Source organism: Carcharodon carcharias, chromosome 16 (assembly GCF_017639515.1).
Source record: "Carcharodon carcharias isolate sCarCar2 chromosome 16, sCarCar2.pri, whole genome shotgun sequence".
NCBI classification, from domain to species: Eukaryota; Metazoa; Chordata; class Chondrichthyes; order Lamniformes; family Lamnidae; genus Carcharodon; species Carcharodon carcharias.
In genome coordinates this window covers 20,390,642-20,407,737 of record NC_054482.1, presented here as the reverse complement: position 1 = coordinate 20,407,737, position 17,096 = coordinate 20,390,642, and the positions used below count along the sequence as shown (strand labels likewise).

The window sequence follows — 17,096 nt, the reverse complement described above, 5'->3', positions numbered from 1 at the left end:
CCAGTTTTCAGACATCACTGGCTTTCAGGTAGCTGGGTTTGAGTCACTGTATCTATAATTTGAAAGGAAATTAAATAGTCATGTCTGTGATTTTTGTGGGGGGTAGAATGGTACTAACTTGTGCAGGAGTGCATGTTGTAAACATTGCCACAGGTTTTAAAGATATTCCAGGTAAAAGCAACTGATGCACCTAAGCAGTCAGCAGCAGAGCTTTTCCGTTAAAAGGAACTCAATGCAATCGCCATGTTATAAACAAGACTGGTGATCATAGATTAGACCATTGAGAGTTAACCAAGTGAAAGTGCTGCAAGTACAATAAGACAACAGTTACAAGTGAAAACAGATCACCTTTGTTTGAATGGGAGAAAGGTGAGTCAAATTTACAAGCAGAAAAGACAGAGAAACTAACACAGACAAGCAATAGCAAAGTAAGTTTAGAAGAAGATTTTTGAAACTGATGGCAGAGATATCAAGAGAATTTGCTACTGGCACAGTTTATTGCAATTTAGCTGCAGGGATACACTAGCATTTCATCAGATAGAGGGATCTAGTTTCACTCCAACTGCCATAGATCGATCCATTGTTATTCCAACAGAGACTGTGCCTTTGTTACACAACAAGGCTCATTGGTTATTCTGTGAAACAGAGAGTGTGAAACAATGCTATTTGCTCACACACTGTTCAACTCACTTTTTCTCCATTACACACAAAACAAATGGACAAATCTCTTTCTAACTGCCCTTGTTTATGACTGATAAAAGTTCATTCAAGGCCTATCTGTTATTAACACATAGGCATGGCCAATGATGGTAGTAATAACAGTGAATCTGTCAGCTTTTGAATCCATTACTACTCTGATACTGACCACGTCTTCTGGAGTCCACTAAGGATATAGTTACAGCTACTTCAGTTACATAGATGAGAGAAGTTGAAACAGTTTTCTTTGGAGAACAGAAGGTTGAGAGGAGATTGATAGAGGTATTTGATATCATGTAGAGTCTGGATAGAGTAAGGGAGAAACTGTTCCCACTGGTGGAAGGATTGAGAATGAGAGGGCACAGATTTAAGATAATTGGAAAAAGAAACAATGGCAACATGAGGAAAAGCTTTTCAAGTAGAGTGGTTAAAATCTGGAATATGCTGTGTGGCAGAGGCAGGCTCAGTTGAAGCATTCAAGAGGGAATCAGATAATTACCTGACAAGGAAGAATATTATGGAGAAAAGGCGGGGGAATGGCACCAGGTGAATTGCTCAGACAGTCAGTGCAGACATGGCCTCCTTCTGAGCTCTAAGAATCCTGTGATTCTGTGATTCTGATGAGCAATTAAAAGTATAAATCCCAAAGTTGCCACCAGTGATTCTCTGCTTCTCCATAGGGCGCACTGTTGAGGTCTCGCTAGAATGCAATCAATTACAAATTACTAGACTGCTGAGAACTTCTACTCTTACACTATGGGTTGGATTTTCCCAAATGAGGCGGTCCCACCATTGTGTCCAAAAGCAGGTGTGAAGCCAGGGTGGGCGGATGGCAGGATTTCACTGGTGGCAATCAATTAAGAGGCAACTACCAGCCCTGCTGTCCTCCCTACCTCTCAGAGCTGCTGGCCCTGAAAATTTAACATTAAATTTGGCGAATGTCAAATTTCTCCATGTTATGAAATTTCACATTTTATTAGGAATTTTATTATATTTAAGTTTCTGTCATAATCCAATATGAATGTCCTAATCATCTATTTTGCTATCCGTAACATGGAGAAGTTCAGTGGCTTTTACTTCCTGCTTTGCTGGCTGAGAATACTTCAGTGTGATTGGCTGTTATTCTACTTGATGACATCACTGCTGCTGGATGCTTGGAGATTCTCTTGACTTGAAGCCAGGTTTAAGCTAGTTAGTAAACGGGAAATATACAGCACAGAAGTCACTGATCTTTGGGTCAAGGTCAGTGGCGGCACTATTACATCACTGCTGACTGTGAAATCCAGCCCAGTAGGTGTGCACTTAGCAGTTCTAGTGAGATTTTTGGCCTACGTAGAATACGAGCTTGCACAAGGTAATTTGAAATTGTTCCTATTCGGCAATCATATTTAACATGGGTGTGAAAAAAACTCAGTGACAGGCAGATTGGAGTGACAATTCAATCTGTGCAGAGTCTCATTTTCAAAAAGGGGGATCGGAGAGCACCTTTTGTTTCATTGTTACATAACAGATGTCTGCACATTCCGGGAACTTTCGGAGCCCAAGGAACATGTGAAGACTTCAATACGTGAAAAGCGGGCTTACCTGAAAATTCTATCTGACGGCTGTTCTCCCATCACCAGATCAAAACCACGCTGAAACACTGTGTATGGCCAGGGACTACATGGAATAAAGATTTTCAAAAAAACAGGCAGTTATTCCTCAGTCTGTTTTGAATGAGAGCAAACACTTCTCCATAATGAGCTGTATTTAAATAGCAGAAAGCACTGCAGCAAAAACAAATTTAAAAATCCCCATGGTACCAAACAACAGCTTGGTTATGACTCCATTTCACTTCAGGTATCTGGTGGGGGGCGGTGGGGCGGGAGGGTAGTGAATACATCTGAATAGATTGTAGTAATTTGATGTAATTTCCATGATGATCGCAATTAAATAAACTGATGTATTTGCAGTTGCTCCATAGATTTACTTTGAAGAACAGTGATAAAACAACATGAATACAATACAACTGTTGTGGTTAGTGAAATCCCTATAAATCCAAAGTAACGATCCAAACAATATACATGAAAATTGAATTTAATACCCTCTTATTTCCACCAACCTTTTTTGAGGGTCCATATGCTACATATCCATGTTCTTAGCCATGCTTTTCCCCCAATCTTTCAATGACCACAGCGCACCGCTAATTAATATATGGTGTGATCTCCCAGTCATAATAAGAACTGCCAGTGCCATTGACTGGTGAAACTACATTAAGGGAGCCACTGCAAAGTTCAAACCAGAGAAGTTAAAACACTGTAGAACCATGGATTTGACTTTGAGGTTCCTTTTTCAGATGATGGAAGTTCCACATTGAAGAAGACCTTGGACATGTGTTCACAGTTCTGAATAGTCCATTTGAAACTGGACAAGTGGTAAACCTGACACTAATAACTGAGTTTCCAAGCATTTTGTCATCCTTCACCTTTGTATGAGCCAATCAATGCCTGCTTGGCTCATTATGATTCAGTGAATCCTTCCAGGACTTGAGAACATCCGCTTGGTTAATACTCCATTATTGTACATTTGGACTATTGCACTGTGAGAAAGTTTTGCCCTTCTGATGAATCATTAATCACTCTCTTTGTCTGCTTGCCCTAAAGGTTCAGATGAACCTTAAAACTTCCATGACACTATTTCAAGAATAGCAAGGGCCTCTGTGTCAGCATTTTTCACTGAATCACAGCTAACGTAGACATTGGCATCAACAAGCTAATGGAGATTGAGACTGTAAGAGCATGGGTGCTATTTCCAGATCACATTCAAACATCCTGAAGCACATCAGGAGCTCAAGGGAAAAACAAACAATAGCAGTCATCTTTTTGTTGTTTGGAGGATTCTGCCGTGCATACAATGTCTGTGAAGTCACTGCACTAAGTACAATCCTTTTCTCTTTCTCAATATATCGTTTGGACTTTGAAACCAATTTAAGCCACAACTTAAACAATTTTGGAATTATGTTGGAAATCGATAATGGAATGGTGTAGATAACAAAATCCAGTTATATTTATAAGTTTTAGACAATTGAATAAAAATGGTGGAATATAAAAAAAATTGAGCAGTTGAAGGAAGAAAAGGGGAGGGAAGTAAAAAGATTGAACCGATTTTCATTCAGCTTCATTAATACTGTAACATTAACAATAAGTTATTGTTAACATTTCAGGATGTCAGTATAATATTAAATTAATCTTGAGTTTGTGTGACATGACATTTCTAAAGATGGGCTTAAGAATATCAACTTTTCAAAAAACAAACATAATAAAGACAAGTTTAGTCGGTGTTCCAATTGTGAGATTCAGATTCAGTTTAGAGTTTAGATTCAGAAATACAGAAAGTATTAAAACGAAGATCATGGAAAGTGGGAGTAACAAATAAGAATAAAGGTGGTGGCAGCTGAAGTAAAAAGGAGAACTGAAAAGGTTGGAAAATCTGTAGAAAGCCAGTGGTTAACAGGCTGCAATGCAGAGCACATCTTTGCAAAGCAATGTTAAATTTGCAAATTTAAGTAGGTGGGAACAAGGGGTATAAAGACAGAATACAAACTGAAGAGGAGAAGGCGGCAAGTAAAGCAATTGGCAGCAAGGTTGAGAAATGCCACTAGATTAGATTGACAACCCACTGAAATGGATGTCCCATTAGTGGGCCAAGTTTATAATGATTTGCATAGGGATGATGGCATTTATAGGTCCCGAGTACTCCAAAGAAAAACAATTACAATCAGCATTTAATGATTTCTCTGATAAAAGAAATTGAAGATTCTTTAGAGAGAAACAAAGCAGGAACATAAAGAGTTAACCAAAAATGGTAATGAAAAACATATACTAAAGGTAAATATAGTGTAGAAATCAATAATCAGAAACAAACTGGAAGGAAAAGCAAGGCAAAGCACTTGCCCAGCCACTTTGAATAAATTATCTCTTGTGTGTGAACTGCTGCCCACACAGCAGTACTTACATGTGGTAGGGATTTGATGAACTTAGTTTCAAGTCTACATCTTCAAGTGACAAGGGATGTGGTTTAGAACTGGCAAACTCCTGGAATGAAAGTGTTCTCACCCATGCATATCTAAACACAAAGCTGTTGTGTTTTTTCATACTGCCATCTTTGGCACCAAAGAGCACCATCCCCACAAAACAGTAACCCAATAAACTTGGCATTGATAACTTATGGAATGCATAATGTCAGTAACACTAAGGACCTGGCTTGACTTGGCAAAGAAAAAGGCAGATCCAAGAAAGAGCTTTTGATACCAAGTAGCTAACCCAAGGTATAGCTAGACTTTTGCCAGCCACCAGTCCAAAGCTTTCCTACACTTTTGCAGTGGTTTGAATTCTATACATAACAATCGACAGGGAACCTACACTGGTGGACCAGCCAATCTACTGCACATCAACTCCCAGGCAGGAGCCACAATGTGGAAGTTTTACATTGAAGAAGACCTTGGACATGTGCTTAAAATCCTAAACAGTCCATTTGAAACTGGACAAGTGGTAAACCTGACACTAATAACTGAGTTTCCAAGGATTTTTTCATCCTTCACCTTTGTATGAGCCAATGTCTGCTTGGCTCATTATGATTCAGTGAATCCTTCCTAGAGTTGAGTACATCATCTCGGTTGATACTCCATTATTGTACATTTGGACTATTGCAGTTTGAAAGGTTTTGACCTCCTGATAAAACATTAAAGCACTCGCTTTATCTGCTTGCAGTAAAGGCTCAGATGAACCTTAAAACTTTCATGACACTATTTAAAGAATAGCAAGGGCCTCTGTGTCAGCATTTTTCACTGAATCACAGCTAAAGCAGACATTGGCATCAACAAGCTATTGGAGATTGAGACTGTAAGAGCATGGGTGCTAAATCCAGATCAGATTCAAACATCAGGAACTCAAGGGAAAAACAAGCAATATCATTCATTTGATAAAAACAAAAAACTGCGGATGCTGGAAATCCAAAACAAAAACAGAATTACCTCGAAAAACTTAGCAGGTCTGGCAGCATCGGTGGAGAAGAAAAGAGTTGACATTTCGAGTCCTGATGACCCTTCAACAGAACTGAGTGAATATTAAGAGAGGGGTGAAATATAAGCTGGTTCAAGGTGGGGGGTGGAAGTAGAGAAGTGGGGCGGGGTGTGGTTATAGGGACAAGCAAGCAGTGATAGGAGCAGATAATCAAAAGATGTCACAGACAAAGGAACAAAGAGGTGTTGAAGGTAGTGATATTATCTAAACGAATGTGCTAATTAAGAATGGATGGCAGGGCACTCAAGGTACAGCTTTAGTTGGGGTGGGGTGGAAAGACTAGCAGGGCATACAAGATTTAAAAATAATGGAAATAGGTGGGAAAAGAAAAATCTATATAAATTATTGGAAAAAACAAAAGGAAGGGGGAAGAAACGGAAAGGGGTAGGGGTGGAAGAGGGAGTTCAAGATCTAAAGTTGTTGAATTCAGTATTCAGTCTGGAAGGCTGTAAATTGCCTAGTTGGAAGATGAGGTGCTGTTACTCCAGTTTGCGTTGGGCTTCACTGGAACAATGCAGCAAGCCAAGGACAGACATGTGGGCAAGAGAGCAGGGTGGAGTGTTAAAATGGCAAGTGACAGGGAGGTTTGGGTCTTTCTTGCGGACAGACCGCAGGTGTTCTGCAAAGCGGTCGCCCAGTTTACGTTTGGTCTCTCCAATGTAGAGGAGACTGCATTGGGAGCAACGAATGCAGTAGACTAAGTTGGGGGAAATGCAAGTGAAATGCTGCTTCACTTGAAAGGAGTGTTTGGGCCCTTGGACGGTGAGGAGAGAGGAAGTGAAGGGGCAGGCGTTGCATCTTTTGCGTGGGCATAGGGAGGTGCCATAGGTGGGGGTTGAGGAGTAGGGAGTGATGGAGGGGTGGACCAGGGTGTCCCGGAGGGAACGATCCCTACGGAATGCCGCCAGGGGTGGTGAGGGGAAGATGTGTTTGGTGGTGGCATCATGCTGGAGTTGGCGGAAATGGCAGAGGATGATCCATTGAATGCAGAGGCTGGTGGGGTGATAAGTGAGGACAAGGGGGACCCTATCATGTTTCTGGGAGGGAGAGTGGATGCGCGGGAGATGGGCCGGACACGGTTGAGGGCTCTGTCAACGACCGTGGGTGGAAAACATTGGTTAAGGAAGAAGGAGGAAATGTCAGAGGAACTGTTTTTGAAGGTAGCATCATCAGAACAGATGCGACGGAGGCGAAGGTACTGAGAGAATGGGATGGAGTCCTTACAGGAAGTGGGGTGTGAGGAGCTGTAGTTGAGGTAGCTGTGGGAGTCAGAAGGCTTGTAATGGATATTGGTGGACAGTCTATCGCCAGAAATTAAGGCAGAGAGGTCAAGGAAGGGAAGGGAAGTGTCAGAGATGGACCACGTGAAAATGATGGAGGGGTGGAGATTGGAAGCAAAATTAATAAATTTTTCCAAGTCCTGATGAGAGCATGAAGTAGCACCAAAGCAAGCATCAATGTACCGGAGAAAGAGTTGTGGGAGAGTAGGACTGGAACAAGGAATGTTCCACATACCCCATAAAGAGACAGGCATAGCTGGGGCCCATGCGGGTACCCATAGCCACACCTTTTATTTGGAGGAAGTGAGAGGAGTTAAAGGAGAAATTGTTCAGTGTGAGAACAATTTCAGCCAGACGAAGGAGAGTAGTGGTGGATGGGGATTGTTTGGGCCTCTGTTCGAGGAAGAAACTAAGGGCACTCAGACCATACTGGTGGGGGATGGAGGTGTAGAGAGGTTGGACGTCCATGGTGAAGCAGTTGGGGGCCAGTGAACTGGAAATTGTTGATGTGACGTAAGGGGTAAGAGGAATCAAGGATGTAGGTGGGAAGGGATTGGACAAGGGGAGAGAGAAGGAAGTCAAGATAACGAGAAATGAGTTCCGTGGATCAGGAACAGGCTGACACGATCGGTCTACTGGGACAGTTCTGTTTGTGGATTTTGGGTAGGAGGTAGAAGCGGGCCGTCCGAGGTTGGGCGACTATCAGGTTGGAAGCTGTGGGAGGAAGACCTCCAGAGGAGATGAGGTCAGTGACAGTCCTGGAAACAATGGCTTGATGTTCAGTGGTGGGGTCATGGTCCAGGGAGAGGTAGGAGGAAGTGTCTGCGAGTTGACGCTCAGTCTCCGCGAGATAGAGGTCAGTGCGCCAGACAACAACAGCACCACCCTTGTCAGCGGGTGTGATGACAATGTTGGGGTTGGACATGAGAGAACGGAATGCACTAAGTTCAGAGAGAGACACATTGGAATGGGTGAGAGGAGCAGAGAAATTGAGACGACTAATGTCACGCCGACAGTTCTCAATGTAAAGATCAAGAGAAGGTAAGAATCCCGAGGGAAGGGTCCAGGTGGAGGGAGAATATTGGAGGTGGGTAAAAGGATCCATTGAATGGAGAGAGGACTCCTGCCCAAAGAAGTGAGCACGGAGACAAAGATGGCAGAAGAAGAGTTCAGCATCGTGCCGAGCCCGAAATTCATTGAGATCAGGGCGTAAGGGTATGAAACTAAGTCCTTTGCTGAGCACTGCACATTCAGTGTCGGAGAGGGGAAGGTCAGGGGGTATAGTGAATACACTGCCGGGGCTGGGATTGGAAGATGGGGTGGGGACGGAGGGACAGGCAGGGGTGGAGGGTCCGAGATGGGTGTTGGTGTCGATGAGTTGTTGGAGCTTGCGTTCCTTAGCACTTGAGAGAAAGAGAAAAAGTTTCTTGTTGAGGTGTCGGATGAGCCGAAGAATAAAATGAAACTGGGGGGACGCGCAGCTTTGAAAAAGGGTACGACGGTGCTGCTGGAGGGAGAGGTCGAGTGTGTTCATATGGCGGCACATGGCACTGAGTGTGGATCTCGCAATGTGACGGGAACAGCAGTCCGAGAGACGCAAACTGGAGGAACAGCACCTCATCTTCTGACTAGGCACTTTACAGCCTTCCAGACTGAATATTGAATTCAACAACTTTAGATCTTGAACTCCCTCCTCCATCCCCACCCCCTTTCCGTTTCTTCCCCCTTCCTTTTGATTTTTCCAATAATTTATATAGATTTTTCTTTTCCCACCTATTTCCATTATTTTTAAATCTTGTATGCCCTGCTAGTCTTTCCACCCCACCCCCACTAGAGCTGTACCTTGAGTGCCCTGCCATCCATTCTTAATTAGCACATTCATTTAGATAATATCACCACCTTCAACACCTCTTTGTTCCTTTGTCTGTGACATCTTTTGATTATCTGCTCCTATCACTGCTTGCTTGTCCCTATAACCACACCATCCGCCCCCACCACTTCTCTTCCCCCACCCCCCCACCTTGAACCAGCTTATATTTCACCCGTCTCCTAATATTCACTCAGTTCTGTTGAAGGATCATGAGGACTCGAAACATCAACTCTTTTCTTCTCCGCCAATGCTGCCAGACCTGCTGAGTTTTTCCAGGTAATTCTATTTTCATTCATTTGATTGCTGTTTGGAGGATTTTGCCTTGCACACAATGGCTGTGAAATCACTGCACTTCAAAGTAATTTATTATATGTGAGGTATCTCAAGGCACCTCTGACAGCTGTTAAGACATTCTATAATTACAATCCTTTTCTCTTTATCAATCTATGTTTTGGTTATCCAAAACCAAAATGGACTTTGAAACCATTTTAAGCCACAATTTAAACACTTTTGGCATTATTTTGGAAATCAATGATGGATTGGCGTAGACAGTGCCCCTACATGGAACCAGCCTTCCTGTGTAAAACTAAGGGTTGACTATTTGCAAGTAATTTGACCAGGGGGAAACTAACAACTAAATTTGGCCATGTTTCCATCCAGCACACCCACATGATTATCTAGAAGATTAACTTGCCAAGGGTCAAGAAAAATCATTTTGGTAATTTAATCTGTACAGTTTTAATCTGCAGTGGCAAGCCTGCAGGTCCCCATCTATTATGCAGCAGCTAATTGATCAGCTTCTTTTCAATAGTTGTCCATGTAGTCATTCTGAAGGATTTTTCTAATTCTTTCATGGGCACATAAACATCTCTGGCAAGGCCAGCATTTATTGACAATCCCTAACTGTCCTTGAAAATGTGCTGGTGAGCCAGCTTCTTGAATGCTGCAGTCCATGTTGTGTAGGCGCTGTAAGGAAGGATGTTCCAGGTTGTTTATGCAGTGACGGTGAAGGAGCAACAATATAGTTCCAAGTCAGGGTGTTGTGTGGCTTGGAGGGGAACTTGCAGGTAATAGTGTTCCCATGCATCTGCTGCCCTTGTTCTTCTAGGTGGTAGAGGCTCCACTTTTGGAAAGTGCTGCCAAATTAGGATTGATGACTTGCTGCTCTGCATCTTGGAGATGGTATGTACTGCTGCACTGTTTGTAGGTGGTGGAGGTAGTGAATGTTTAAGGTGGTGGATAGGTGCTGATTAAGTGGGCTGCTCATTAAACTGAGGATTCATAAGTGATATAAATTAAAATGTAGATTTAGAAACAGTTGAATCTACATAATGGAGTGATTGATCCTTTGTCAATGCCCTTTAGGATAAATGTAATCAAAGGTCTACAGAATAACAATCCACATAAATAAAAGTACTTTCCTCATCTAATAGAAAATTACTTAAGACAAGGGGGAAGCCCTTTAATTTTCTCAATTGTGATTCAACACAAATCATGCATGCAAGAAATATCTGTCAATGTAGTATATGCCTCTTCCTGTCCCTCCAAAATCATTACTTGAACAGTTTGCTTTTTATGGACTTCCTTGACTTGGTGATTCTTTCCTTTGATATATCTCATATAATTTAAAAAGAAGGGGATTCCTGGAACTGCGCAACCAACTCTTTAGGTTTTTAGTATCTTTGAATTTTTTTTTAATGCTTTGGAGCATTTCCTGGTTTGAACTATTCTACTTGCAAGCTTGTGCATTCCAATTTGGGGGTCTTTCTAGCAGGGATCATCCTGGACAGGGACAATTTTTTGGTCCTGGGTTTGTTTGGATTCTGCGAGATGAGCAGTGAAAAGGCAGCCTCTGAGCTGCCTAAAAAATTGGCCTGTTCTTTTTTAACCAATTTTTTGCCAGCTGTTCCTGGCGTCTCCACATGGCAAATCTCTACAAGTGACTAAACGGGCTGCTCTACCAACCTTTGAGCTCTGGATGCCAGGACCTAGCAGGATGCCCCTACAGCCAGCATTTATCTAGGGTAAGTGGCAAGAAACATTGCAATTTAAATAAATGTGCTTGCATATTTACGGGCACTTCAGACTACCTCCAGAGAATGGCAGTGTGGAATAGCAGGAACATCGAAGAGCATGTCTCTAACCACACTTCTGGCCCTGTCTACTGCCAAATCCACTGAAACATCAGTGGAATGGAACAGAATAGCCAATGTCGCATTTCAATAGCTTTGAATCTCAACTTCAGTTTGTCAACCTGATCTTGGGCCCTTATTATATGCTTATGCATGAGTTCAGATAGTCCATCATTCAATGACATTTTGGCTTAGTGGGTTTGCAGTTTATTTTCTAATAAAATACATTCCGTCATTCAAATTCTGCTTCACTGCTCAAAAGTGTTGCTCTGCGATGTCAGGTATAATTTCTCACTGTGACAAACCAGCTGATCTGTAAGTACAGTAGAAGTCACAGTTGTCTCTCTGCCTCCCCTACTTGTGATCTTCCCAGCCTCCTGGCTCATTACATAGCCAGAATTTTTAGTCAGCTGTGATATTCAACTCATATTCTCTGCAACCCAACTCAGACTGCTTGTCTGCAGAACAGCTGAGCTTCTCAGCTGTCAAGATGCTGGAATCAATGACAAAAAGAGTCAGTGGCAAGAATCTCCATTCCTTTCCCGAAGTTTCTAATTTCTCAGTAATTCAGTTAGCTGTGAGATTTAACAGTACTTAACTGTGGACAATGAGCTGATTTACAGTGAACTGCTTTGAAACAACATAACATTCTCTCCAACTTTCCAACGATCAGTGAGACTAATTAAAGTGGCAATGCTAAAGTAAAAATTGCCGGTATCTGCAGTGGTAAGCCGAGCCCAACTGCAAATGGCACCTAAAAGCAAGAAATGGTACTGCACACTAAGAAATTAAGTAAGAATAATTATAGCGTAGATGTTGTCTATATTGATTTTTTTTCAAAAGTTTTTGACAAATTACCACATAGTTAACAAAATTGTGGCACATGGAATAGGACAGTCAGCATCAGCTTGGATAAAGTAAACAGTCAAACATGGAAAATGATTGTGTTTTAAACTGGAAGATGGTAGGGAGTGCTGGAATTCAGAGTAAAATTTCAAAGTTTGCTTATGATACCAAACTTGGAAGTGTGTCAAATACTGAAGATCATCAATTGCAGAAGAAAATTGGATAGACACTTGAGGGAAATAAACTTGCAAGGCTATGGTTGTAGAGTTGGGTTAAATGCAACTAACTGGTTTGTTCTACTGACAGCTGGCTTTGTATCAATGGGCTGAATGGCCTCCTTCTGTGCCCTTAGGACACTATGATCCTATTGTGAGGGGGTTAAGCTGACACGTGGGTACCTATAGATCTGGATTTCTTTATCATTGTCCAGACCAGAAAGAAATGTTGAAGTGAATATTCATCTCTTTGTGCTTTCAGTCTACTCCAGAAGCCTGTGTCACAAAGCTGTATCTCCAGTCCATTTTGAGTCCATTAAATTTAAAGCCACGGATTTGGATTTAGAATATGCACATTCAACATGTGTCAAAAGCACAGAAAAAGAATGTTTGCCTGAGTATTACGCAGGGAAGAGTGAGAAATGCAAATAAAATGCAAGGTTAAAATGGGAATAAGTGAGATTTGCAGGATCAGCTTAAAGGCTTTTGCATTAATAAAGGAACATAAGGAGTGAGCTCCTGAAATCAGAGACAGTCAGTTCCACTTAGACTGAAACTAGGTTTAAGGGATAATTGGCCATTATAAGGCAACATTGTGAATCTCAAACCAAATCAATAAAATCCAATAGCAAATCAATTGATTAAAATGGATGCTAATATCAACTGAGTCAGAAAATTACCCTGATCTTAATTCTGTGTAAGTGGATAGGTTTTAAATTTCGCCCTTCATGTCAGTTGCAAACAATTGACCGACTATTGAACTCAGCGTTTATATTTAACATATAACTCAATGATTCATTCAGAATCTTTAACATAGGAGTGTTATCAAACCAGATGTGGCAGCAAACCACATAAGAAGATGCTAGGATGGATAGCCAAAAGCTTAGTCAAGAGTTAGGTTCTAAGAAGTGCCTTAAAAGAGAAAAGGGGAAGAGAGACAGAGAGGTTTAGGGAGGGAATTCCAGAGTTTGCGGCCTCCAGAGTTGGATTAATTAAAATCAGGGATGCTCAAGAGGCCAGACTCAGAGAACTCCAGTTTTCTTGCAGCATTGTGGGCTGGAGGCAGAGATTACAAAGATTGGGAAGGCAAAGGCATGGAGGAAATTGAAAACAAGAATGAGCTATTTTGAACTGAGACATTGCTTAACCAGAAGACAACATAGGTTAGCAAGCACAAGGGAAATGGGTGAACAAGACTTAGTGCAAATTAGGTAAGTGACAGCAGTGTTTTGATTGACCTTCAATTTATAGAGGATAGAGCATGGGAGGCTGGCTAGGAGTGTGTTGGGTTACTTTGCTTTAGGAAGTATAATTCTGGTTAGAATTCCACTTGTTCACACTTGCAACATATGTAGACAGATCAAGCTATTTTATCATAGATTTATGCTTAAAGGGGGAGAATATATTGATGAAAAAGTTTGTTTGCAGAGATAAACATATAACACAAGCACTTCATTATTGGTTGACACACAGCTAAAGAAAGGTTCAATGTAAGACCAGAATGGAAGAAGACAGAAACAACATAGATAAAAATTAGTAATAAAAACAACAGAGTAATCAGTGGCATTTCCTTTTGAGTAAAAGCTCAATCTAACCAATAGCTAGTCAACAAATTCCTTCTCCAAGTTCATAAACTTCCTTTTGACATGTGCTCAAGCATATGAGACTATATTGTAAGTCACATACAATGGACTTGTTTGTATGTGATAATTTGTCAATTAAAGAAATAACTTGCATTTTCATTGCCTCAAAACAACCTGAAGTACTTACAAACAATTCCTTTTGTAACCACTGTACTAAATAAGAAAAATTAAAAGATTAAAAGATCCTGAATTAAATAGGATCTCCTTGTGACAAACTGGGAGGTGCTGGAATTTAATGCCATAGTTGCATGCCGAATTCAGTTGGGAATCTTCTGTCACTGTGGCATGATGTGCAGCCTTACTACAGATACAAATTATACAACTTCTCCTGCCAATCAGAGGAGAAGTGACAGTAGCTGTGCTCAGCATCAAGGAGATGTTCAATTATGCATGAAACCAAGGAGTCCAAGTAAAACTGAGGTCGATGGAGACCAATTGAAAATAACTTCAATGGTTGAAATCATATCTGATACATAGATAAGTTGTCATGGTTGTTGGAGACAAATCATTACAGCCACTTTAGAAGTTTGCATGAGCAGTTTCCTGGGCCCTACCATCTCCCACTGCTTCATCATTGATCAATGGCAATTCCATAGTGTTCAGCTCCATTCACAACTCCTTCAGTTATGAAACACCAGAAGTATGGCATCAAGAAGCTGCAGCAAAACTGAGATCAGTGGGAATCAAATGGCTTGATTTACACTAAAAATAAATAAAAGTAATTGATGTTGTTGAATGCTAATCATCTTAGCCCATGACATTATTGCTGGAGTACTCAGCACACATTCTTGACCCAGCCATCTTCAGTTCCTCCACCAATGATTTTGTTTTGATTGTGATATTGGTGTTAACATATTTACTTTTGTTCCTTCTATGCCAAATATACAAAGGTAGCAAACAAAAATATGAACCAAGCATGTTAGATTTCTATATGTGATAGTTGCAAGCAGCCATTGCAAGGCCATAGTCTTTAAGAGATTCAATGTTTCACCTGTTTTATTTTATAGCCCTTCTTCCTACTTTTTGATCTTCTGATGAGTTTAAAATTCACTCACATGAGGTTTTCCATTTTTTTTCCTCTTTAGCCTTTGTTAAAATTTAAATTCTGACAAAACCATGATGATGTGTTCATTCATTCAAGGTTGCTAATTAGCTACATCAATTAACTCAAAAATTACTGAGTCCCATACAGTATCTGTTCTGGTTCATTTGTTCATATGTCATGCTAAGCAGCAGCTTAGCATGTTCTTAGCATGTTCACTTTTGCAGCTTGTTCTTTTATTTCTCTCTTTCAGTTTTTCTGATCCATTCACTTTCCTTTCAAAATAAAGGGGGTTGGGTGGGTGCAGGGGGTGGGTGTGGGGGTTTGGCGGGTTTGGGGGGGGGGGGGGGGTGGGGGGCGTGGGTGGTAACCATCCTTTTCGGATGCTCCATGTCCCAAAGATGAGCCCCATGATGTCAATGGCTGCCCCGCAGATCTAGCGCTGCTGCTGGAGGCTTCGCCCCTCTGATTGCCAGCACCTGTCTGCCTTTGAGGACACCTCAACATGGAGGTACTTTCTCTTTCTCCTGACAATCTCAACAGCGACCACCTAGGCCTCTGACTGGGCTGGCATCCTGTATAGGCAGTTCTTAATTGGCCGCCACAGGTAAAATGGCCACCGTGGTCTCGTCTCCACCTGCCTGAGCTTGGAACTCACATTTGGTCTTGATATCAGGACCCAAGTGTGCTGGTAAAATTCCAGCTTTGGGGTCACATCATAATTTGAAAACTGTTGATGAAATACCATACAGGCGAAGTCGAGTAATTAAACAAATCCTGAATACATAAGCAATTCAATAAATAATTTGGGTTCTAATGATGAATTTACAGATAAATTTAACATCATAAGTACATGCTGAAACCAAAATTAACAAGACAGATGTGCAAGAATTTAGAAATGCAAACTTTGAGCCCTGAAAAGAGCTCCAGGGAGGATTAAGTTAGACATAAAACAGATAGAAAATTGATTTCTTTTTCATAAAGACCACTTTCATAGGATCTGGAAGAGAAGGATGTTCTCTCTCGGGAGATAAAATATCAGTTCTGAGACTACAACAGCTGAAGAAGATCAACCTGAGCTTGCTAAGCAGTATCTTTAATAAAAAAAGGATGACTGCCTACAATATTCTGAAAGTAGTTATATTGCCCTTTGATGTGATGCTGTGAAGGTTATGTTACTTGACCCATTAATGCATGTTAAAATGAACATCACTCCAACAGCTCCACTGCACTGAGCCCAAATCTTTCCTGGGAAGATAATGGTGCACCAACTAGCAAAATAGACATAATGTCATCCCTCTTAGCTGATCTTCTAGACTTGTAATATAGCAATTTAGGTAGGCTACTAAAGCATACTTCAGGTCCCCATCCCTCTCTTCATAGTACCATCCCCACTTGTGTCCACTTATCTCTCTGATTCTAGCCAACAAAGATCTGAGTTGCAAAAAATAATGGAGCCTCTCCCAACATCAAGACACACTGGGGGAAAGATATGATTGAAGAACACTGCACGGGCTGTTCAAATAGCAGCCTACACTGTTGCCTGTCCCTGGGAAATTGATGCAGTTTATGTAGAAGGAGCATTGTGTGAACAAATCTTTCCCCCAGTATGCAAAGGAAAAGAATTTTAGCAGTAAAGATTTAAACTTGCTATTCAATGTTCAAATGAACTCCAATAATCATTACTCACTCCACTGAGTCGCGAAAGTGGCAGCAACAATGCACATATAATCAATAAAAGTGCTCTTCAAGGCAAGAACTGTCCCATACATCATCATAGATGACCACTGTTCTCTGCCTCAGTTGTTATAACCCACTATATCTAAGTAGACTAACTCATCCCCTGAGCCTTCCCCTCAATTCTCATTGCAATACGCCCAACCATCTCAACTGATCTGTAAATTCTAGCCTTTCTGAAGAGAACTGTCCTTTGATCTACTGCTCCCCCACCTCTTGTTCCAATCGAGCATTGGCTCTGGAACCCAACGACCCCAATTTCTCAAGTTTTGCACTTGAGAAGTAGTAGCAGAGTTCCCTTCTGCTCATGCTAAAGTTTGCAGAGCTATTCTATCCACCCAAATCCCACAAGAAATTTTCCCAACTTAAGCTCTATCTCTATTTACCTCTTCTTCTCTGGCCTCTTGTCCTCCTTCTACTCCATCCACTTCTCCCACTTTCTTCCTCCTCTCCTACCTCTGCCCCCTTCTCATTTTCCTGCCTTAGACCCAATTTCCCGTGATCTCTAGACCAGATTGATGTGTATGATGTATCACTCCTTAACTCTATTGTGTTTAATAGCTATTTGCTATTAA

The 17,096-nt window shown here is 41.4% G+C and overlaps 1 protein-coding gene across 1 annotated transcript in view; it reads right to left on the bottom strand.

Moving 5' to 3' along the window:
- astn1 (astrotactin 1) overlaps positions 1–17,096 on the bottom strand; it is a 2,752,121-nt gene that overhangs the window by 1,373,407 nt on the left and 1,361,618 nt on the right. The window contains exon 11 of the mRNA XM_041207794.1: positions 2,281–2,355. Within this exon, the coding sequence (XP_041063728.1) occupies positions 2,281–2,355 (75 nt within the window). The remainder of the gene's footprint in view (positions 1–2,280; positions 2,356–17,096) is intronic.